Here is a 21,387-nt window from a genome sequence, read left to right as displayed (position 1 = left end):
AATTATGTATTTATTGTTTCTGCAGATTTTTCAACCTGCAAATATTGCAATAGAATGGTAATCCTGATTGCAAGGCCTTTCTTAACTTTGCCATTTTTGTTGTCTCTCTGTGTTTGCCACTTGAAGGCGCTATTTCCACTGCTGTATGTTTCAGAAAACAATAGCGCTGGCTAGTGTAGGATAAGGATACACGGCTTGGTCCTCTCTGGTCTAGACATCACATCATTAGCCAAGTCAGCTAGTAAGCTGTTTATTTTTTTTGACAAAATGTCAACCACGACCGGCGGCGGAGAGTTTGGCAACCCCTTACGAAAGTTCAAGCTCGTCTTTCTGGGCGAACAGAGTGGTAAGATGGGCACGAAGTACTTAGAGAAGCGTTAATTTGGTCAGATGAAAGGAAATGTTGGGAGAACTGGCAAGATCAGCTAACTAGCTTTGTGGTGTTAGCTTAAAATTGCACGGTATGGTACAGTCATGTAGTGTATATTAGTGACCAGGAATGATACGGGACAATCTGTTAATTTTGCAAGGTCAACAAAGGATATTAGAGCATGACAAAGATTATTAACCTACCGATTTTTCTCCCCGGTGATGATGTCATTGAATAGCTACCATTAGCTTGAGATAGATCGCTAAACTAGCTTGTTTTGTGCCTTAAAAGAGGGCAAGAATATGACAAATTATTGTGTCGTAGCAGCTGTATTCAAGATTTATCCACATATTAAAAATTAACGAAATGAGTCAATGGGCATTGTCATTGTTCCTCCCATTAGTTTGTGATGGAGGTTCATTGTTAGCACGTTACTTCTGCTTGTAGCTAGCAGTTAGTTAGCTCTATTGGGCTAAAACGTCAATGTTGACGCTCGCTTGCGCACTTTAAAGACTTACATAGTTGCTCTAAGTCTGTTACAGATCACAGGCTTCAAACAGAAAATCTCAATAATTAATTTAAACCGTCTGTTTGTCGGTGTATAGTTGTTTGGCTGTTAGCTTCCTGCTGCAGCATCTTGAACAAGCCACGTCGACCGGTGGTTTCGCACCAGTCGGCCTTTTTCCTTCATTGCCATTATTTTTGCTCAGGTTCGGAGACTGACCCTGACATTGCAAAACGTGGCTTGTTGTTAGTAATGTTTGTGTCGTGTAATTGATACAGTATGGTATTACGAGCCAGCTGTCAGGGGTCGAATACATTTTAATTTTCCAGATTTTGTGGCTCCACCCATATTGCCAGCTCAGCGTGTGGGTTCAGTCGTCCACACTGCATCAGTGGTAATAGCAGTTTACTCACCGTGTGATGTCACCGACTCATTTTTCTTCTCTATCTCTTCATTGAATACAGACTTAATTACACAATTATATAATTTTTAAATTTACCATTTGAGTGGTGGTTTTAGGCTTGAATTACCTGGAATACCTCTTGTGTTACTAAAGTGACTGTGTTTTTTCTGTACAGTTGGGAAAACCTCACTCATCACCAGGTTTATGTATGACAGTTTTGACAACACTTACCAGGTAAAAAGAAGTTATAACAGGGATTTGTGTAGTCATTTTTGTCTGAAAACTGACATTTTTGCCACAAGCACAGGTGTAATAAAAAACGAGCGAACAGTTTCAATGCGACTGATCATCTAATAACATATGTGACAGTTAAAATAGAATAAAATAGACCAATTTATCATGTCAGTAGCTGATACTTGTAAATATTTAGACAGCTGGGATAGGCTCCAGCGCCCCCCGCGACCCTGAAAAGGACAAGCGGAAGCGAATGGATGGATGGATAAATTGGACAATTAAAAAAAATTAACACAAAACAATAGGCAAGGCAAGGCAAGTTTATTTGTATAGCACAATTCAACAACAAGGTGATTCAAAGTGCTTTACAGAGACATTAGAAACAAGAACAAATAAAAAGCATGATTTAAAATTGATTAATACTTTATTAATCCCTGAGGAAATTATGGGATCATTTAGTTTAATTGTATTTGGCATAGGGAATTTGCATTTAGTAATCTGTCTATTCACATTCTTGTAAATATGGTAAATATAGTGTCCATTTTTGCGATCAGCTTGCTAGCTAAGCCCCTGAGGTTTTACCTTCTGTAAGTGTATAACGAAACATGAATAACGGGTTACTTCAAATTGCCGAAACCATTATGTTTCACCAGTCAACCAGAGTAGAATGTTTGCAACACACAAAGGGCTTGCTACAAAAATCACTTACTCCGGATGTTAGGAAGCATGTGAGTGCATTCCACTGATTAGATTATGAGCGCTACCTGTGTGACAAGTCTAAATGTCAGTAGAAGTAGTAGTAGTTTATCTTTATTTGGCTCATTTAGAGTTTAAATGACAAACTCCTGATATAAGAATCTACATGTAAGGCAAATTAACTAAATCATCAGCCTCAGATTTAAGTACAAAAATCATGACAGAAGGAAAAAGAAAGAACTATCATCTGTTTATGTCAAGTCCAGCTACAGATGAACTCCTATCTAAAGCATCTTCACACAAAACCGCTATCACAATACTTGATAATTTTGTTCTTTCTGGACATTTTTTAGCTATGTTATGAAAAAGGTCAATAAAATATGTTTTTAACATATAATGTAGGTAACGATTCTTTAAATGTATGTAATACATTTAACTTGCTGGTAACACTGTTTAATTGAAGTGTTTGTTTTACAGGCAACAATTGGCATTGACTTTTTGTCAAAAACTATGTATCTGGAAGATCGCACGGTAAGCCCAGTGTGTTACTGTAATTTACATCATTCCAACTGGTCAGGTATTAAAACTGCCATAGAAGCATGCTTCTGCTTATTATCACACCATTCCACATTGTTTATAGATTATCCTAGTTTTTTGTTTTGTTTTTTCACTCATTTTGTTGAACATGTGATCGTGTTTTTAGTTCCCATCATTATTTCAAGATTTTGTTTTCCTTCCATCCCCTGGCTGGATCATGAATTGCCCCCATGTTCCCACATTTGTTTCGTGGCTGGCCACAGATCCGGCTGCAGCTCTGGGATACAGCCGGACAGGAGCGTTTCCGCAGCCTCATCCCCAGTTACATCCGCGACTCAGCCGCCGCTGTGGTGGTTTATGACATAGCCAGTAGGTATTGTGGCTTTGCCTCTCCTCCTTGTCCTTCACTTAGTATGTGGAAGGGCAAAAAACAAAATCAAAAGCACCAATGAGCCTAGCAAACCCGCTGGATAGCATGTTAGGGTATATTTCAGATACTGTTTGTATTAGGTGTAGTGATTCAAAAGCATTTCTCCAGCAGTGTCCAGGGGAGTGTAAATGCTAATAGTTATAAGTCTTACTTGAAGAATAATGAAAAAGATGTCTGCCGATGTCACTTCATGAGCAGAAATCCTGTGAGAGCTGCCTAAATAATGATTCAGCAGGGCCTACTTTCACATTTGCATAACACCCGTCATCTTTGAGCCTTCTGCATTTGAATGATTCTTCGCAATTCCTCCATTTAAAGGTCATTCTCTTCTTTACTGCTTGGCTTGCAATTCTTTTTATGTCTGTCCTGTTCTCCACATTCTCATCCTTCCCTTTGCTGCCCTTTATCTCGACTTTTTTTTTTTTTTTGTCAATTTCTTCTTCTGCAATTCCAATCCTCAGGTCCGGCTCCAGCTTTGGGACACTGCTGGACAGGAGCGTTTTCGTAGCCTAATTCCCAGCTACATCCGTGACTCTACCATTGCTGTGGTTGTTTATGACATCACCAGTGAGTCAGGGCTGTCCTCTAACCATTCTGTAGGGCTCTAGAGTAATAGGAAGGAAGCTCTTTATTTCTGCTAGTACACTAATACAAAATACACTTCTTCTCCAAGCTTTTTCTTCTGAATACTCCTGCTCACTAACACATAACTACAGGTTTTTCTTATATAAGATTAGGCTTTTCTCTAGGCTTTTAACTGAATGTATTGTAACAGATGTTTCATGTATTTTGGGGCACATGTGGCTGATGTGTATAATGATTTTGTATTTTGTTGCTTGTTTTCACCCCATTTGCAGATCTTAATTCTTTCCAGCAAACCTCAAAGTGGATTGATGATGTTAGAACAGAGAGAGGAAGTGATGTCATTATCATGCTCGTCGGGAACAAAACAGACTTGGCGGATAAAAGGTACATGGTTGTGAGATAAGCGCGAATGATTGTTTTCTTGTTCTATTTACAAAGATTGATAAATGGATCCTAGTGCATTTACAAAACAGGTATCTTTGTGTAGCATAAACTCTGCCAAAGCCTGGAATCCCACTTCCCTTCAGTGCATCTCATCCAGTTTTTACTTTTATTATTTCCTTGTAATGTTGCATACTTCAGCCTTTCTATGAGTTATTTAAATACTTTTATTTATATTGGGTTTTTTTTTTATTTATACTTTGATCATATTTCTGTTTTGCCTTTTTTTTTCTTTTGCCTTACGTTTTTTCTCTTCATGTCATTTTGAATATTTTTTTGTGTTTTCCCCTAAAAACACCACACTTCCATCCTTCACCCTCACCTTACCCTTCCCGGGACCATGGCAGGCAAGTTTCTGTTGAGGCGGCAGAGAGGAAAGCTCGTGAGCTCAATGTGATGTACATAGAGACCAGTGCCAAGGCTGGCTATAACGTCAAACAGGTTGGTGTTCAGCAGGAGCAGGTGTAATGGTGACAAATTATCCCGTTTCAAGCAAGGCTCATACTGTCTCAGAGGTTAGGGAGGCCCGCCTGTGACATCTGGGGTGTGAAGCTCCTCCATGTCTTCGATCATTTAATGGATTAGAGTGTGGCTGTTGAATGAATCATTGACCTTCGGAGTGGATTTTATGCTGTTTCGTCTTTACTCAGCACAGCAGCCTCTGTCCCTTTGTCTCTGTCCGCCTTATAAACTAACCACTCTCTTCTTCACTCCAAACAAGATTCATTGCTGAGCTCTCTTTGTCCTTCTCTCCATCTCTTCTCTTTTCTTCTGGCCTGTCCTCTTTGCGGTTTCTTTCCATATCTGTCTGTTCGGCCATCTCCATCCTTCTGCTTTTACCGGAGCAGACAGATCACCACGGAGGAGGGCGAGCAGAGAGCTAAGGAACTGAATGTCATGTTCATTGAAACCAGCGCAAAGACTGGCTACAATGTCAAACAGGTAGCGATTCCGTTTTCTCAGGGTAGTTGAGCTAATTCTACTCTGTCCCCCCTCGTGGCTCATCATGACCTGTCGTAGCTTTCTCCACACAGACTTTTCAGTGCAGTTGCTCTGCGCAGGTTTATTGCAACTGCCTTTATTTCCCAGTACTCTGTCTGATTTGCTAAAACATTTCTATGAATATAATAGATTTTCTCAGCAGATGACTGTATCGTTGCTTTGACTACCACTTGTGTTTATTCAATGAAATGCAATATTTAGAGATAACTAGCTATAATTTAATTACATACTGCCCATTGACTACCATCTAGGGTTTGGTAATATGATAAACTGTATTGTTACCAGATTTTCAGTACTTTCCATGATAATCTAACTCTAATGTATGACTGTATTTGGCTGTTTGGAATCAAAAATTTATCATCAAGACTGAAATATCTCACTTCTTTAGGATGCCAGGGGCTTTGTTTCAGTGTGAGTGCCTTAGTGTTGGGGCCTTAAGTAAACATGTAAATAAAAACACATTTCTGGAGATTTGAGTATAAACAGTTTCCTGCTACATCTGTAGAAAATGTACTGTACAGTCCTGTGAAAAAGTAATTTCACTCTTACTGCTTCAATAGGAATAAAGAGGCTGAGTAGCAGCCAGGTGCTGCTTATGAAATGCACTTGATGAAATGATGATCAGCAAATGTGAGAACCTCTGTGAGGTCTGGAACATTGAAATGTGTTAACACAATGCCACAGTCTTCCACTAAAGGGACAGACCGTGCAATGTTTAGATAAACTGAAAAAACTCAAGAGCTACATGTCAGACTCTAGACATTGGTTAGCATGTTCAATGCTGAAAGATATATGATAGGACATTTTGGGGGGGGTGACTTATTTTGAAGGTTCCCAGAAGGAGCATAGTTTAGTTTGCAAAGTTGTATAAGAACAAACCGCTAAATCTGTGGAGCAATGTCCTTTGGGCAGATGGGACCAAAGTGTAGAGATTTGGCCGTAAAGCGTTGTGCCACATTATGCGAAAAACAAACGCCCCGTACCAACTGTCAAGCATGGTGGTGGAGGGGTGATGACTTGGGCTTGTCTTGTAGCCACAGGACCAGGATACCTTGGAGCCATCAAGTCCACCATGAACTTCTCTGTAAACAAATTATTCTTGAATCAAATATGAGGCCATCTGTCCAAAGACTAAAACTGGGTCATTCAGCAGGACAACGATCCCAAGCACATCAGCAAGTGTACAACAGAAATTAGCTCTTAGTTTTTTACAGGACTGCGTAAAGACCTGTGAGAGTTTTTCTTTTCACAGGACTGTCTTGTGTTTTTTGCTACTTAAACTACTACATTTTATTTACCAAATTGTTCCTTTCAAATGTTTAATTTTTCTTACTGTTTTGCAGCTGTTCCGACGCGTTGCTGCTGCATTGCCTGGGATGGATAGCACACCAGAGAAAAGCAAAGAGGACAGTATCCTTTTTGAGTTGCTTTTGCGCAGAAATTGCTGCCATACCTTTTGTCATGCCACAGTTTTAAAAATATTTGTAACTTAGCACTGACTGCGACTTAGTTGACTGGAAAGAATGCAGAGAATGAAAGGCACTGCAAAAAACAAAAAAAAAAAGAAGTGAAATCTGCAATTCATGTGAAGTGTTACTTAACTAACTTCTCTCAGTGATCGACATCAAATTGGAGAAACAGCCAGAGATGACTGTAACTGAGAGCAGCTGCTCATGCTAGTACACCTCAGCCCCTGCCAGCCTGTCTCCTCCCCACCAACAGCTTGTCTCTCAGTGGCCACTTTCCTCCACCCTTGGCACACGGCCATCGGGATGGAGGACCTGTCTTTTTTTTTTCTTCTTTTTTTTCCCTTTTCAACTCAGTGACTTTTCAGAGTAACCGTGTGGATGTGCATTACTGTATTGAAACAAATTATTTGGGGAAAAAATGGTTCAAAAGTAAACATTTAAAACAAGGAATAAGTTAATTGATATGTTCAGATTTTCATCCAGTTGCATGGCATTATATAGGATTGCAGACTGACATAGCTAACTGCTCTTGAGTTATTGCACAGTTTAGAATCTTAGTGCTGTTACTCTTGTTGTTGTAAAGTAAAACTGCTTGGGATTATTTAAATGACTCTACAAGGTTGAGTTCTCTGCCTATCCTTTTGTTTTTGTTTCAAATGGAGAGTTCTGTCTCCTAAACGGCTTATCATTTGTCGACTTTGTCTTATTTTGAGGAAGTAACGACTGGCTCTCAACCAGTGAACTGTTATCATTGCAAAACATTATATTACCACATTAGGCTCAAGTAAACCCTTTTCATTGTGTCAGTGGAACTACTTATACCTAACACGTCTGTGAGCTTACATTGCCAAATACAAGTGTGTAAGCGGACCGGATTAACACAAATTTGTATTTAACAGTACTGCAGAAGGATGTGTAATAAGGAAATGGATATCCATTGTAAAAGGGAAACCAGCCCAAACAAATTAGAAAGCCTACTAACCTAAAAGTTTATATGTTGTTGAATGAGCTCTGCACTGTACTAACATGTCTGAGGAGGCATTCTGAGTAGATGGTCCCCTAATACTATGAAAATCAGTTTTTCCACGTCGATGGAGAGTTGTCACTTTGGTCACCATCTCATCGACGATTTGTGTTGTGTTGATTACACTATTGCAACAACATGCAGCATGCTCACCCCGCAGGATTTCCATGGATAAGAACACAGATGCCTTGCTTGTTTGTTCACCAACGTTGTGCACTGAATCAAGCCACAATATTGTAAAATATCAGAGAAGCCTGCTGACTGGTTCATGGCTTCACTAGTTGTTTGTAGAGCTGGTAGATAGATGTCCTCAGATACAGCTAAAGCTTACTAACACCCTTGCTGTAAAAAAAAAAGTGCAGACGTTAGTTGCCATATCTTTTGCTGTATTGCTATTGCCTGTGTAGGACTGTTGGTTTATTTATTTTGTAACTTGGACATACAGCTAACATTGTACGCGTGACCAAAAGTACAGATGCCGATACGCATGTTTTAAAGTTTTATTTTATTTATTGTTTGCGTGTTTGCTGAGGCGCCACCTACAGGTGACATTTACGCCTAGTGAGTTTGGGGGGGGGGGGTGTTTTTTTGCCGGTGTGGTCTGTTGCTTGATTTACAGTCACAGTTAAAGCCTACACCATCTCCCAAACCAACTAACCAGCCATAGCACAACAAAAGACACTGATCGTTTGCTGTAGCTTTTTTTTTTAAATGTCCAGCATTTTTAAAAAATGGATTTGAAAGTTAAGGTATTTAAATTGCAACGCGAACAACCGTTTTAACATGAGCAGCTCTTCTATTACTAAATACTCAGCTTTGTGCTATTCTGAATTGTGTCTGTCCATTTGAAATATGTCTACTCGTGTTTAGCAATGTTTGTGTGAATACTGTACTATTACTATCTTATGTATAAAAAGGAGAGTTAATGACAACAAGTGTAGGCTTATCACATGGAGTAAAATAAAGATATTTCACCAAAATTTAACCTCTGTGTTCATTTTGTTTTTAAAACTCACTATTTTATGGCAACAGTAGCAGTATAATGTCCTCATAAGTGGATATCAGGCCCCTGTAGAGCAAAATTGAGTATTTTGGTCTAACTAACCCAAAATGTGATGTCCACATATGTGAACGCCAGGTCCTAGGAGGTTAATAAAGTTCTAAATGAGTCACAGCACCTGAGCCGGATATACATAGGTGTGTCACACGTCACCATTGAAACTATGTAACACATCACAGTTGTAAAATGTTATAACAGTTAGGTGTGGTCAAATGTGAGCATGACACTGCATTGCACAAATCTGCTAATATCTAACTAAAGAATGTAAATGAAATTTTATTTCCAATAATCCTGCTACAGATAGATTATTACTCTCATCCTTGAGTATTATGTGTCCAGAGCAGAAGGTTCTGGAAAAACCTTCACTTATTCCAAGTTGTATGCAGTAGAGAGACATTTCTTAATAATACTTTATGCAATACTTGAACACAGCTTTGGTACAACACTAACAAATCTCAGCTTGCATTTTCAACAGACGTGTTCTAAGGGCTGTTGGGGGCTTAAGACTTGGTGTTAGGATGTTGGTACAGTAAGAAGAACCATCTTTTTCTGCATCCTATATTCATGGTGCACAGTCCTCACTGCTTCAGATGACTGCTTTTCCCAGACGTGGGTTAAGCTAATTGTACTATATAAGATTTGCTCTTTGGGTTGGATACAAGTCTAGGAAACTGGCTGAATAAGAAAAGCCATCCATCCATTACTTTCTGCTAAATAAGTGGATAAAACAAATTCTTCAACAGATTTCAAAACCTGTTTTGCTTGCACGTGGTAGAGTTGGGTGTTTTGTTTTTTCAAGATGAGACAGGCCGTACATCCCTAAATATCCATGTGAAAAGACACTTTCAATTTGCTCAATTTAGTCAGGAATTCAATGTAGACTAGGTCTAATTTGAACCAAAGAAGCCTAAATGGTTCAGACTGTAATGCCACTATCAAATATAAGTGTGAAAATCAGATTTTTTTTTTAAACATTCCACTCATAGTTTACTAGAGGTGTGCTTTTGTTTAGTTTTCACAGTCGTGATGATACTCAGAATGGATCGACGCTGAGCAATTCTCACCTACCCACTCCCCTGATCCGCCCACAATGCGCAGAGTACTGTGAGTGCACCCCTGTTTGTATTGTTAATACTTACTCAGAATAACACCCAGTAAGGCTGCTCTTTTCTAAAAATACTTTTTAAGTTTAGTTAAAGTTTCGACCTATAGTAGCTGCACTGACAGCTGAGGGCGGGGCACACCTTTTTTTTTCCTTTACGCACACCTGGTTTCAGGAAGTAACCTCTACGTCAGCGGGAGAGGTGTTTGAAGGAATGGCTCAGGAATTCAACACAAAAATCTTGCTCAACTGGACAGGTGATCAGCAGACATATATCTCTCTCACCGAGGGCACCACGTCGGCAGAAGCTTTAAATCTCGTCCGTGGAAAAGCACAGAGAGACTGAACTTTTCTGGGGGCGATCAGATTGAAGGATATTATTTTTCTTTTTCCTCTTTAAGAAGAAAGGCTTCTTTTAAAACAGACGAATATGTCTCGGGTTTCGAATATTTTACCCGATGAGGCGGTCTTTGTTGACTTCAAAAAACAGTGTTTAGCAACCGACAACTGGCAAAATAAGTATGACAACAATGGGATGCAAGTGTGGATCGAGGTGCGCGCTGTGAATAAAGGAAATCACGTACCTAAAGTCCACAAGATGAAGGTGAGTTTGCTTTAGCACCAAATCTAAAAACTATTATACCGTTTGAAAAATAAATCAGTTTTATTAGGCTGTCGTGCTATGTGGGTGGTGTCCTGTAACCATCTGTATGTTTTCCTCAGTGTAAAATGATAGTTAATGATGTGTCAGCTGCTACCATGTTCGACGTCCTTCACGACAGCCGGTACCGCAAGAAGTGGGATGTAACTATGCAGGAGAGTTTTGACATTGCCCGGCTCTCTGCTAATGCTGATGTGGGCTACTACTCATGTGAGTGAGCACTCTTATCACTTGCAATGCTCTGTGTGTGTTTGTGGTTTGGTGTGGGCCTGATTAGATGTGAGATCTTGTGTTTGCTGATACAATAACTACAAGTGTGTGTGTGTGTGTGTGTGTGTGTGTGTGTGTGTGTGTGTGTGTGTGTGTGTGTGTGTGTGTGTGTATATACTTGATTCAGCTCTCATCTATGAAGACTCATCTCATCTATGGCCTCTTGTTACACCAGTGTATTTATTGCCATAATAAGGGCAAACTTGTTGAGCCTAAATACTGAACTAACAGAGAAAGCTTGCCAAAGTATAACATTATTTATGTCTTTATTTATTTATTTATTTATTTATTTATTATTTTGGCCTTCTGCAGGGCGTTGTCCAATTCCATTAAAGAACAGAGATGTTGTGACACTGCGCTCGTGGCAGGTCACAGATGACGAGTACATCATGGTTAACTTCTCAGTCAAACACCCGGTACGCCACCTCCTACATCCACTCAAGATACATAGCAACCATTGCCTCTACACATACTGTTTGTACATGTCTTTGACACCTCTTTGTCCTGTTATGTGTGCACTGATTTATTGTTTTTAAAGCTAGCCTTATCCATTGTCACATTGTGCAGAAGTACCATAAAAATGTATAGTGTTCCTTATTATTCTGCAAATGTTTTCCTTGAATTATAGAAATTCCCTCCTCGCAGCAACCTCGTAAGAGCCGTTTCCATCCAGACGGGGTATTATATCAAGGCCACGGGACCAAATAGTTGCATTTTTACATATCTTTCACAAGCAGACCCCAAAGGTAAAACTATATGCAACAATTACTTTGTTCCATTCAAACTTAGAGTTCTTGATTCATTTCTGCAGCGTTCTTACGATGAATGTGTGTCTTCTAGGCTCTCTCCCAAAGTGGGTGGTGAACAAAGCATCCCAAGTTCTTGCTCCTAAGGTATGTAATGATTCACAACCACTTCCACAGACCATTTCCTGCTAAACATTTGTTCACCTGTAGTAAACATCAGAGCTGTAAGTGATATGGTTAAATCCATAAGCACAGTATCGGCATCTGTGACAGTCTAGGTGTGTTTTCACAAGGGTTTTTAAACGTGCAAGAGGGGTGTGTGTGTGTACATGTGCACACTCATAAGGGAGTTTCACGTGTCTTAAGTGACAATGGTAACCATAGAAACAATTTAAGGGCCTGTCCTGACAAGGCTGCTGACAAAGTAGAATCTCAGCTTAAGCTGTCAGTCACCCTCCTGGAAGAACCCAAGTTTCATATTTTCCGTAGATTAAAACTATTTAGACCAAAGTGTATCCACATGTGTGTGTGTGTGTGTGTGAGAGAGAGAGAGAGAGAGAGAAACTATCAATGAGACAAGAACAACAGCAAGAAAAGTATTTCTAAAAGTCTGCGTGAAAGTATTTCATATGGTATCTCCAGGTCACATAAATCTGACTGGAAATGGGTAAAAGAACAACTTAAATTGCTTTACACCATCAAATCTACCGATGTCTAAAAAATGCATACAACCATTATAAAACCAGGCGTTCAAAACACCTTATTTAAAAGACTTTAGAAGTGTATCCATTTAAAAACCTACATAGGCAAACAAAATTTAAACCTTCTCTCTACATACTCAGTTTTGTTTGAAGAACTAGATTACTTGCCATGTAATCTACCACGCAGTGTTTTATGACCATCTTTATCTTCAGCTTTGTTGACTGAGAATGGAGGAGTGCAGCAGTCCTTTAACAATTGCATCATCGCTTCTCTTTTTAGGTAATGAAGAGTGTGCACAAGGCGGGACAGGAATACTCAAACTGGAAAAGTCAGAATTCCCCCGATTTGAAGCCCTGGCTGCACCCAGAGCAGAACACCCTTCCCATGATGGACCCCGCTGAGCTGTCAATTCAGAGAGCAGACTCACTGGAAAATGTGGATGAAAGCTCAAAGCTGGATGCTAACGAAGGGGAGGACAGCAGCTAAATTGAATGATAGTGATGGGAGGAAAGGTGGACAAAGACGGAGAGATTGAGAGGTGGACTGTAGATGGACTTGAGGTCTCCGGCTCTCTGTGATGTAACCAAGATCCTCCAGTTCTAAATCGGTGTGCCTTCGAGGATGAGCAAGAGCATGAAGTGTTTACAACTGTCTGACAAGATGGAAATGAGCACAGATCAAGTTGCCATCACCTCAGTCTGTGTTGAGCTAAGCTAACTTCCACTGTACAGGGTTAGAGGTTTTGGGGTTTGAATGTGACACATTTGCAATACTACATTTACAATTGGACCAAAGACAGTCGATCTTTAGCTGCAGCTACATGAACAAATTTTAAGTGGAAGAAAGGGAAATATACTTGACTTCTAGCAGGTCATTATTAGTGACTGTGAATAGAAATAAGATTAGAAAGTTGGCAAACACCTGTGGAGAATTGTGACACTAACGTCTCTTCAGAATATTGCAAAGGAATCGGGTCTGAAAACAGCTGAAACTGTTTCAGCTCACTTTATCTTCATTTGGGGTTGTAGTCGACACAGAACGATGGTAACGTTGTGATAATTTATACTTAAACACGGTTTTGTTAATATGTTCACAGCATAATGTACAGGTAGCAACTTGTGGGGCAGGTTGTCTTTAGGTTTGTAATTAGGAAGGCTCTTTTTGAAGGTGTGTTGCCTTTACTCAGACGTTGTGCAACCAAGGTGTTTGCATTGTAAATTATTACAAATGGTAGAGTTTCATTGGTCCACAAGGAAGGCACTGAAGTGAACTCCCAGTTAGGTTGTATTGCCAAGTCACAATACACACAGAATTATTGTATTTTGTTAGTTGAATATCAGTTGACCTGAAGGATTGGAATGACCATAAAGGCTTTTTTATTTATTTATTTCAAGTTGATGTAAATTGATGAAGTAATGGCCTGGGATGAAGCCCCTGTAGGTTGACTTTTTTTTCATATTAAACTATTTAATGATAACAATGTTACAAGGCATTCCTTCTTTTCTGTTTTCTTTTTCAAATAAACCTTAAGGTTAACAAGCTTTTGTACTCATTGTAATTGTCAAATAAAAGGAATGCAGTCAATCAGTTTCAAGAGAAACTGACTTCAAGGATGAAACAAGTTTTGCTACTTGCACCAGAACAAACCGGTCCTTCTCTAGCTTTGGTTCCAGTTCTTCAAGTGCACAAAGCCAAACACTAGAAAAGGTCAAGGAGTCGAGCTTGATTTTTGTAATCGTAACCTCTATAAAAAAAAAATGCAAATACTGAACCCATTCAAACAAATTTTTTACATAAAAATGATCAGTGTGCAGAAATAAAGACAATACCTCGATGAAACTGGTAGCTATTAACGTACAGTTTATTGTATGAATGCATAATGCACTAAGATCCAGAGGTATTCAACTGTTTTCTATGAATGTTCCATTGTATGCAGATTTAATTTGCAGCCAGAGGTTGGATCTGCAGATTTTACTGACTATGCACATCTTGAACCATGCAGGCCAAAATTATGAAAGCACCAGACTGTCTTTGGTTTGAATTAAACCTGCAAACATTGGTGCCTCCTCACAGATAACACCCCATTACAAGCTTTACCACTACGCTACGATAAATGTTATGCACTTTAATAGCACGTTACAAGCCATGCTCGTAAACCATTTGGCACCTCAGACACATAGTTTATGCAACAGCATTAAATCAGCTCAGGCGCAGTTTATGTAAAACTCGTGCATGGAACATAGAAGTACCAAAGCCCTCAGTAGCAGTGACTGAAATGTATATTTACATCACTTAGCATTTCGTACACAATTACAAATCTTTACTAAATATGAAAAAACAGCATTGTGCAATATATTCATAAATTCAACAGAGGTCGGGTGACCATAACTCATATCAAGTGATGGTGGTTTAGTCCACACATATGCAAACATCTGCAGAAATATCATAACAGGGCTTGAGGAAACATGGGAAAGGTCATCTTTAAATCCTTTGCTTGACTAGAAAATATTTATTATTTATCTGTTCTATAATTTATAGTGTAAAATCTAGTTTATAGTCTTAAAAAAAGCTCTGCATAGAAACAACTTCCTAACCATATGTTCAATCGAAGTAGAGTTCATCATGTGAAGCATGCAGAAAGGAGTATCTATGAAACTCAGTCTTTAACGTCATGTATATTTTCCTTACATGAAAGACTGAATGAGATTGTTAGTCATGCATTAGTCATCTTTGAGCTGAGACAGAATGGAGGCCAGAGTGTGTGGGAGGATGTTAGTGAAGTGCAGTAAAGTATCCTTCTGTCTTTGTCTCTCTCTCTGCTGCCATCTAGTGTACGGTCCTCTCCTTCTGCCGTTGGTAGTCTGATAAAACAACACACAAAGGACACCATTAGAGTACTGACATGGGCACTGTTATACATTTCTGTATCAGTATGACATAGCTCAAAGTTTTTACTGCTTTAAAGTTTTTATTGTCTTTTGTTTTTGCACTCAGATAAGCCAGATGATAATCTTATTATTATGTGGGCACGATGGCACGATGGCATACTGACAATGCTCAAATTCTTGCAAAATTCAGCATGTTTTAAATATATAACTCATGCTGTATTAGCACACTGAGGAATAGTAAAAGGCACAGACTAAAACCTGCTTTCAAAGCCAAAGTGAGCACAACAGTTTCTTCTGAGCATTTCTTTTACTTAACCTAACAGCAAAACAAGACTCAGACATTTAAGGACATTAAGTGTAGATCTGTCTTAAAATAATATCTTACAAGATCTCTACCCATGAACACAAATTCTGCAGGAAAACATTTTTTTTCTTTCTTACTTCATCTCTCTAAAACATCTTAACAGTTGAGATAAAAACACATGTTGACATAAATGGTTTTTTAGGTTGTCAGCATGCTCCTGATACAATCGAGTAAACCAACGCTTACTGTAGGGAAAGAAGCGAACCCTCATCAGGATTTCTCGCGCAGTTTTCAGAATCTCTACAGCCTGAAGAAGACAAACATTATCCATGATCTTAAACAGAAAATATAATGCAATGTTGTGATGAACAAGATATGGAACAAAAAGAAAACTGCAACATTTGGCTCCACCTAATCTTGCGTTTTTTTAGTATGAGATCTGCTGTTTCACTGGAAGAGCAGATAGATCAGGAGGACAAGCAAAAACCTGTCCTCCTGACAAGTTTCCAAATACAGAAATCATCTGTGAGTAGATGCTTTCTGTATTTGCACATTAATGCTACAACATGCATTTGCATGTCAAATTTTTTTTTTTTTTTTTAAAGCTAATATTTACACATTATGTCCAAATATTTACATGCTGCAACAGGAACTGAATTTTTCAAAATAAAAGCAAAATGTACATCTCCTCAAGCATTGCTGATTTTAAACAAACAAAACAGAACACAAAACAATTATGGTGCATCTAGTGCGTCATCATTCTCACAGCGGTTTGATTATGGCCAGAATGGCTTACACTTTAATTCTCTTCTAGAAAGTCATTCATGCTTGAAAAAAAATATGCAGGAAAAAAAGTTTCAAGCCTCTTTTGTTTTGATTTTGATCATTATGGCTTTACAGCTCATGAAAATCAGAAATCCACCATCTCAAACTACAACAATATTTCAATTTCAGTTTGAACAAATTATGGTTCAAATAGTACAAATAAGGTGCATTTCTTGATCTCGTTCAGTTCATGCAACCACAATCACGGGGAAGTCTGCTGACTGACAGCCTTCCATGACGAGGGCAAACCACAGAAGGCCAGTGCTGAAAAGACTGGCTGGTCGGTGCTGTGTCAAAGCATATCAATGGAAACCTGGCTGGGGAAAAAAAAATATGACATGGTGGGAAAGTATCCACAAGCAGGGATGGCCGCAGCTTTGAGAGGACTGTCAGGATAACTCCATCCCAGAAGGTGGGAGACCTTCACAAGGAGTGGACTGAGGCTGGTGTCAGTGCATCAGGAGCAGCTTTGACATCAGTTCAAAGCTTAGTTCGAAGTTTTTCACATGAAATTTTTTTTGTTTCATTTCGAAATCAAGTTCCTAGACTCTGAAAGAAGACATTTTAGAGCACTTGATGCTTCCAACTGCCGGCAAGATTCATGGAGATGCCAATTTCCTTTTACAGCAGGACTTAACACCTGCCCACGATGCCAAAACTACCAAATGGTTTGCTCACCATGTTATTGCTGTGCTTGAATAACCAGCCGTCTCGCCTGACCTGAATCCCACAGAGAATCAATGGCATACTGTCAAAAGGAAGATAACAAACACCCAACACAAAAACACAGACGAGCTGAAGGACACCATCAGGCCAACCAGGGGCTTCAGTAACACCTCCGCAGTGCCACAAACTGATCACCTCCATGTCACACTGCACTGATGTAGTAAATCATGGAAACAGAGCATTGTCCAAGTACTGAAAGAATAGGTGAACACACTTTTCAGAAACTGGACATAGTAAGATTCCAAATCCTTTTTTGATCTGAAATATTCTACTAATTTGAGATAGTGGACTTCTGATTTTCATGAGTTATAATCCATCATTTTTTGAATGAAGGTACAAAAACAAATGAACTTTTTTTTTGTAATATTCAAATGTTTTGAGATGCACTTGTATATAATGCTCATTGTGAGTATAAATGTCATGGTAATTTTTAATGGTAAAAATGAACTCCAATTCCGCCAAGAACAGTGGTCAAATATCCCGTCAGAATAATTCAAGAACAGGACCACATTCATGACAGGGTTAAGTTTGTTTTACAAGTATAGCCACAATGTGTGAATGAGTGTGTAACTAATAATCCAAGAATAATAAAAAGCATCTGGTTGAGGTGCAACTTGCTAAGAGACATTCAACCAAATAACAATGAGGGTGTAGGGATATTTCTGAAATTAAATTAAAAATGAATAAAATGAATAAAATCTTTAAATGTTGTCTCAAATACTTATATTTTTAAATCTAACTTAGATTTAATTTAATAATTTACCTCATTGCTGATACTCTTGTTGTTGCAGAATAGGGTAAAAATCTCACCCACAGTATATAAAAGGGTATCCAATATCAAGTATTTTCCCGGGTATAGGTATCAGTTTTTTTCAACTCTTGAAATTTTGAAATACAAATAAAACAATATGTCTAGATTATCCTATACCGCACTCCCCCAAATTAAAGTTGACTTACTTTTTGTAATAGTGAGCTTGATATTGACACAAAAAATTATTATCGTGATCACCATTATAGGTTTACTTGAGCAACCCCGCCTTGAATATGTTCTGACTATATTGAAGATTAAAGAGCACAGCATAGTATGTGAAGCTATTTGTTATTCTTGTACATACATGAATAGAAATACACCTAAACTAAATCAGATTTATGAATAGAGTAGATTTCAATATGTAAGTGTGTGCTGGAGACAATGTGTTGAATAAAGCCTGTTTGAAATTCAGCCTCGACTTACTCTTGAGTGCTCTATGTCTTGGAAATCAACATCATTCACTGAAAGAACCTGGTCTCCCTCCTGTAGCCCTGCTCTGTGGGCGTCTGAATCTGGGACCACCTGCCAGCACACAGAAATGATTTAAATTGATTAAAAATAGGCAAACAAATAGTCAGCAGCACAGCAAGAAAAAAAACAACCCCACATTAATAACCAGGGCTGTGCACGCACCTTGGATATAAAGATCCCTAACTGTGAAGCTTTCCCACCACGGATATTGAAGCCCAGCTGCGCTCCTGGAGGCTTCTTCAACACAATGGTGCGAGGCAGAAACTGTGTGAGCTCATTGTTATAGTCAGGATGATGAACCCGCTAAAAATGAACCAAGAGAAGAAGAACAGCCAGCAATATTTAGCTTCTTTAAGTTTGCTTCTTCTGCCTTAAAAACAATGTGATAAGAGTCAAGCATCATATTCAACATATTCAGCATGACCTGTTTGGAAAATAAGCAGATCAGCAACAACAACAACAAAAAAGGTATTTCCTTTGGGATAATAAAATCTAAATAAAAACATTCACAAAAAATATCCACCCATTTGCTTTCTGTAGCACATTTAATGGTATTGCACAGTCCTGACCTTTGCAGTCAGGCGCCAACACCTCTTTGCTTGTCAGATTTCCAAACGCATATAAGACAGGCTTCATGAACTCACTGAAACCCAAACACTAACTGAAAAAAAGAAGTTAAAGGCGCCAACTACGAAACCATGACAGACAGAAAAGCCTCAAGGAGACACAAGGACTGTGCATGCACCTGCAGGTTACAACCTGTATGTGACCACCTATCACATTACATTGGGCAGCCCCATTCCTTGGCCTGGAAGATGCCATTAAAAGCTACAAAAAGCAGTAGCAAGAAAAAAAACTCCAAGAATCTTTGTGACTCTCAGATAAACTTAATAGTATTCAGTAAAATTACCAGTAGATATTTTAGGTACAGCGCTGTGAAAAAGTATTTGCCACTTCCTGATTTCTTTTTCCCCCCATAATTGTGACACCTTCATATTTTAGAACATGAAACAATTTTTAACATGCAACAGCTACTGAAAGATAACCCAAGCACAAAATGCATATCTGATTATGATGTCATATATCAAAAAGGCCCTGTGTGAAAAAGTAGATACCTCCTAAACCCAATAACTGGTTGTGCCACCCCTGGCAGCAAGAAGTGCAATTAAGTGTTTATGATAACTGGCAATGGGTCTTTCACATTACTGTAAAGGAACTTTGACTCACTCTTGCACTCTTTGTGGACCACTCAGAGTTAGACTTACTGGAGTGTTTCATCATCTTACTAAATAACCCAAGTTTGCTCTAGCAGGTACACAGACTAATGGCTGTTCATTCTCTCAGGGTTCTCTGGTGGAGAGAAGAATTCATGGTTCTATCAATTACAGTACATCGTTTAGCTCCTGAAGCAGCAAAGCAGCCTCAGACATTTACACTACCACCACTATGTTTGACTGTTGGTATGATGTGCTTTTTATGAAATGATTTGCTAGTTTATGACAGATGTAAAGAGACAAACCTTCCAAAAAGTTCCGTTTTTGTCTCATTAGCCCATACAACATTTTCCCAAAAGTCTTGGGGGTCATGAAGAATATTTTATGGCAAATGTGAAACAAGCCTTTGTGTTCTTTTTAGTCAGCAGTGGTTTTCTCCTTTCTTATTGTTTAATCGTGACCTTTGACCTTAACTGAGCCAAGTGAGGCCTGCAGTCTTTTAAATGTTGTTCTGGGTTCTTTTGTGACCTCTTGGATGAGCCATCAGTGCACTCTTGGTCAGCCCCTCCTCAGAAGGTTCACCACAGTTGCATGCCTTCTCCCATTTGTCGATAATTCTCACCGTGGTACACTGGAGTACCAGAACCTTAAAATGGCTTTGTACCTCTTTCCAGACTGATCAATGTCAATTATTTTGTTTTTCATCTCTTCTTGAGCTTCTTTAGATGATGACTTTTTGACTTTTTGCTTTTTAGTTAAGATCGTTAGGCCCACTTCTCTTTGTCAGATGGCTTCTATTTAAGTGATTTCTTGATTCAACAGGTCTAAAGTCAGAAATCAGTAAGGGGGCAAATACAATTTTCGGCACTGTAAGAGCAGCCAAAAAATAAAGCACAACTTATAAATCGTAACTAAAGTTGAATACATAAATAAAATAAAATAAAAATATACACTATATAATAAGGTACACAATGTTTAGCACATGATTTAAGCACAAAGGTTAGTTGGATTAATATCTGCCATACCTCCTGTGGAGGTATCCATGCAGGTGGGTTCTCATAAGAAGGCAGGAATACCACTGGCAGCTGGTAATCGTCGTAGGGAATTTTCTGGTCCATGGTTGCTAAAATTCCCCACCGAGAAGAGAATAGCAGTTCATTGTTATGAACTACGGATGCACTGGACTGCTTGATACAAATTAAAGGGAAATCCCTGAAATCCAGACCGCTGATTTAAAGGGCTCAGGTGTATCTATTGTGTTGTGGTTTCGGACACGTAACTTCAAGTCAATATGTCAGTCCCTATTCCATGACTGCAATGCCTTCATTCACCGGGGTTTGGCATTAATGTACCCACATTATTACACCCGGTTTTGTATGTATCATTTTTAGATAAGGCATAAAGACCAGAGAAGACCAAAACATCAGCTAAAACACAGCTGCGTTCACAACTCTGTAACAGGTTAGCCACCAAGTCCGAATAGGGACGTTATATGGCTAACACTTAGAAATACCTTTAAAAAAATACGCATGTGGATCACGGGGAAGAAGCGAGATAAAATAAACGTGTGAAATGATCTCACAGTGGACAGTTTCATACAGCAATAACATACAAACGCATCACGAGCTAGCACAACGATTAGCTTACTGTTTAACTGTAAACGAGCTCGCTCCGCTCTATTAAACGGGAAGCGCTTTGACACGCGTTATTATTATCACAGGAACTTTAAAATAACGGTACTGGAATCATTTAGCATTGAAAAACATGAATGACTGCAACAAAACAACAAAAATGTATCTCACCTGCCAGTCAGAGGGCTAGCAGTGTGAACTTGTTGCTGTAAGCAATTGCAGGCAGCTATAGTGCGTTATCGCCACCTCCTGGTGTGGAGTAGTTACTTCAAGAGGTCCG

The 21,387-nt window shown here is 39.0% G+C and overlaps 3 protein-coding genes across 8 annotated transcripts; 2 read left to right on the top strand and 1 right to left on the bottom strand.

Moving 5' to 3' along the window:
• Window positions 1–153: 153 nt before the first annotated feature.
• rab41 (RAB41, member RAS oncogene family) lies at window positions 154–8,681 on the top strand. Of its 5 annotated transcripts, XR_013973754.1 has the most exons (9): window positions 155–346; window positions 1,454–1,512; window positions 2,686–2,739; window positions 3,009–3,114; window positions 4,033–4,144; window positions 4,549–4,642; window positions 5,050–5,143; window positions 6,547–6,613; window positions 6,819–6,888. XR_013973754.1 is itself a non-coding variant. In XM_080900249.1 (8 exons), the coding sequence occupies exons 1-8, from the start codon at window positions 268–270 to the stop codon at window positions 6,881–6,883; spliced, it is 636 nt and encodes a 211-aa protein (XP_080756375.1). In that variant the 5' UTR covers window positions 154–267; the 3' UTR covers window positions 6,884–8,681. The 5 variants fall into 5 exon arrangements, 4 of the variants coding, with proteins under 4 accessions (XP_080756375.1, XP_080756374.1, XP_080756373.1 ...); XM_080900249.1 differs by lacking the exons at window positions 3,009–3,114; window positions 4,549–4,642 and adding an exon at window positions 3,637–3,742 and having other exon boundaries at window positions 154–346; window positions 6,819–8,681; XM_080900248.1 differs by lacking the exon at window positions 4,549–4,642 and having other exon boundaries at window positions 6,819–8,681.
• Window positions 8,682–10,076: 1,395 nt separating this feature from the next.
• On the top strand, window positions 10,077–13,779 carry stard14 (START domain containing 14). Its single transcript, XM_080901931.1, has 6 exons — window positions 10,077–10,462; window positions 10,582–10,729; window positions 11,102–11,205; window positions 11,418–11,535; window positions 11,630–11,682; window positions 12,517–13,779. The coding sequence occupies exons 1-6, from the start codon at window positions 10,289–10,291 to the stop codon at window positions 12,721–12,723; spliced, it is 804 nt and encodes a 267-aa protein (XP_080758057.1). The 5' UTR covers window positions 10,077–10,288; the 3' UTR covers window positions 12,724–13,779.
• A 301-nt stretch (window positions 13,780–14,080) lies between these two features.
• On the bottom strand, window positions 14,081–21,387 carry pdzd11 (PDZ domain containing 11). 2 transcript variants are annotated; one of them, XM_080901932.1, is made up of 6 exons: window positions 21,279–21,387; window positions 20,502–20,599; window positions 18,425–18,565; window positions 18,215–18,313; window positions 15,676–15,763; window positions 14,081–15,098 (listed from the first exon to the last, which is right to left on the bottom strand). In XM_080901932.1, exons 2-6 carry the CDS (start codon window positions 20,592–20,594, stop codon window positions 15,064–15,066), a joined length of 456 nt encoding a protein of 151 aa, XP_080758058.1. In that variant the 5' UTR covers window positions 20,595–20,599; window positions 21,279–21,387; the 3' UTR covers window positions 14,081–15,063. The 2 variants fall into 2 exon arrangements, with proteins under 2 accessions (XP_080758058.1, XP_080758059.1); XM_080901933.1 differs by having other exon boundaries at window positions 15,676–15,736.

This window comes from Rhamphochromis sp. 'chilingali', assembly GCF_963969265.1.
Source record: "Rhamphochromis sp. 'chilingali' genome assembly, chromosome: 13".
NCBI classification, from domain to species: Eukaryota; Metazoa; Chordata; class Actinopteri; order Cichliformes; family Cichlidae; genus Rhamphochromis; species Rhamphochromis sp. 'chilingali'.
This window is presented reverse-complemented; position numbering and strand designations above follow the sequence as displayed.

Coding starts and splice junctions, on each gene's coding strand:
- rab41 (XM_080900249.1), top strand. CDS start 268: ATGTCAACCACGACCGGCGGCGGAGAGTTTGGCAACCCCTTACGAAAG. Junction 347..1,453: donor CTTTCTGGGCGAACAGAGTG/GTAAGATGGGCA, acceptor TTTTCTGTACAG/TTGGGAAAACCTCACTCATC. Junction 6,614..6,818: donor AGAGAAAAGCAAAGAGGACA/GTATCCTTTTTG, acceptor AACTTCTCTCAG/TGATCGACATCAAATTGGAG.
- stard14 (XM_080901931.1), top strand. CDS start 10,289: ATGTCTCGGGTTTCGAATATTTTACCCGATGAGGCGGTCTTTGTTGAC. Junction 11,206..11,417: donor ACTTCTCAGTCAAACACCCG/GTACGCCACCTC, acceptor CTTGAATTATAG/AAATTCCCTCCTCGCAGCAA. Junction 11,536..11,629: donor TTCACAAGCAGACCCCAAAG/GTAAAACTATAT, acceptor TGTGTCTTCTAG/GCTCTCTCCCAAAGTGGGTG.
- pdzd11 (XM_080901932.1), bottom strand. CDS start 20,594: ATGGACCAGAAAATTCCCTACGACGATTACCAGCTGCCAGTGGTATTC. Junction 15,764..18,214: donor AAGACATAGAGCACTCAAGA/GTAAGTCGAGGC, acceptor TTTCTGTTTAAG/ATCATGGATAATGTTTGTCT. Junction 15,099..15,675: donor GGTTCGCTTCTTTCCCTACA/GTAAGCGTTGGT, acceptor TTGTTTTATCAG/ACTACCAACGGCAGAAGGAG.